We start from the raw sequence: 1,775 nt of genomic DNA, 5'->3' as shown, positions 1-1,775 counted from the left end.
TGCAAAAAGCAGAGACGAGATCCTGTGGTCCCCAAACCGGACTCCCTCCGGCCCCTGGCTGCACCTAGAAATTCTGTCCATAAAAATAATGAACAGAACCGGTGACAAAGGGCAGCCCTGCCGGAGTCCAACATGCACTGGAAACAAGTCTGACCTACTGCCAGCGATGCAAATAAAGCTCCTGCACCGGTCGTACAGGGACCGGACGGCCCTTAGCAAATGGCCCCGGACCCCGTACTCCCGGAGCACCCCCCACAGGGCGCTGCGAGGGACACGGTCGAATGCCTTCTCCCGATCCACGAAACACATGTGGACTGGTTGGGCAAACTCCCATGAACCCTCTGCCACCCTGAAGAGGGTATAGAGCTGGTCCAGTGTTCCACGGCCAGGACGAAAACCGCATTGTTCCTCCTGAATCCGAGGTTCGACTATCGGTCGAGTTCTCCTCTCGAGTACCCTGGCATAGACTTTCCCGGGGAGGCTGAGGAGTGTGATCCCCCTATAGTTGGAACACACCCTCCGGTCCCCCTTCTTAAAAAGAGGGACCACCACCCCGGTCTGCCAGTCCAGAGGCACTGTCCCCGACCGCCATGCAACGTTGCAGAGGCGTGTCAGCCAAGACAGCCCAACAACATCCAGAGACTTAAGGTACTCAGGGCGGATCTCATCCACCCCCGGTGCCTTGCCACCGAGAAGCTTCTTGACTACCTCAGTGACTTCAGCTAAAACATAAATATGAAAAATAGAATTATTTCACTATAAATGTGATTACAAACTGAATTGTTTCGAATGACTTGCCGTGTCTAGAGTCACTTGAGACCTGATTTAGAGCCAGTTTGAATGTGACTTGCATGAAGAGACCTGCCAAGTTCTGCCTGGAAGGTCCTGTCCTCATTTTTCTGTCTGTAGGTCAGTAAGCTGATCGTCCTGGATCCTCACAAACGCCTCAGTGTCCGAGAGGCCCTGCAGCACCCCTGGGTGCTGGGTAAGGCCGCCCGCTTCTCCCACATGGACACCACCCAGAGGAAACTACAGGAGTTCAATGCTCGTCGCAAACTCAAGGTGAGGACGGCATCTTAGTGTTGACTGAGCACAAACCAAGGGCTCAAGGAGTTAAGACAGCCATTACATGTCCATGCGTCAGTGGGTGTAATAGTTCCTGCTGCCCATACTGACTGTGTGGAGGCTACCGCCTAATGCTTTCAGTCGACCAATCAGCAGCAGAAGGAAGCCTGAGTGAGCTGTAAATGTACCTAACTGACCAAATACTAATCATTTGTCCTGGTAAACTACTGCTTCTCTATTTATTTTAGAGTTAATGTTCTTCTTCTTCTTTCGGCTGTTCCCGTTAGGGGTCGCCACAGCAAATCATCTTTTTCCACCTAACTCTATCCTCGGCATCCTCTACTCTCACCCCAATTAACTTCATGTCCTCTTTTAGCACATCCATATATCTCCTCTTTGGCCTTCCTCTTGACCTCTTGCCTGGCAGCTCCATCTCCAACATCCTTTTACCAATATAACCACTATCCTTCCTCTGCACATGTCCAAACCATCTCAATCTGGCCTCTCTGACCTTGTCCCCAAAACAGTCGACCTGAGCTGTCCCTCTGATGTGCTCATTTCTAATCCTGTCCATCCTGGTCCCTCCTAAAGAGAACCCAACATCCTCATCTCTGCTACCTCCATCTCTGCCTTATGTCTTTTCCTCACTTCTACAGTCTCTAACCCATACACCATAGCTGGTCTCACTACTGTCTTGTACACCTTTCCTT

At 51.2% G+C, this 1,775-nt stretch overlaps 1 protein-coding gene across 2 annotated transcripts in view; it reads left to right on the top strand.

The window, feature by feature from the left end:
• The window catches only part of si:ch73-60h1.1 (calcium/calmodulin-dependent protein kinase type IV), a 21,264-nt gene that overhangs the window by 14,276 nt on the left and 5,213 nt on the right, over positions 1–1,775 (top strand). For both annotated transcript variants that reach the window (XM_020609126.1, XM_020609127.1), the window contains exon 10: positions 910–1,062. In XM_020609126.1, the coding sequence (XP_020464782.1) occupies positions 910–1,062 (153 nt within the window). The remainder of the gene's footprint in view (positions 1–909; positions 1,063–1,775) is intronic.

This window comes from Monopterus albus, unplaced genomic scaffold, assembly GCF_001952655.1.
Source record: "Monopterus albus unplaced genomic scaffold, M_albus_1.0 scaffold98.1, whole genome shotgun sequence".
Lineage (NCBI taxonomy): Eukaryota > Metazoa > Chordata > Actinopteri > Synbranchiformes > Synbranchidae > Monopterus > Monopterus albus.
The sequence above is the reverse complement of the archived record's forward strand: the minus strand, read 5'-3'. Positions and strand labels throughout refer to the sequence as shown.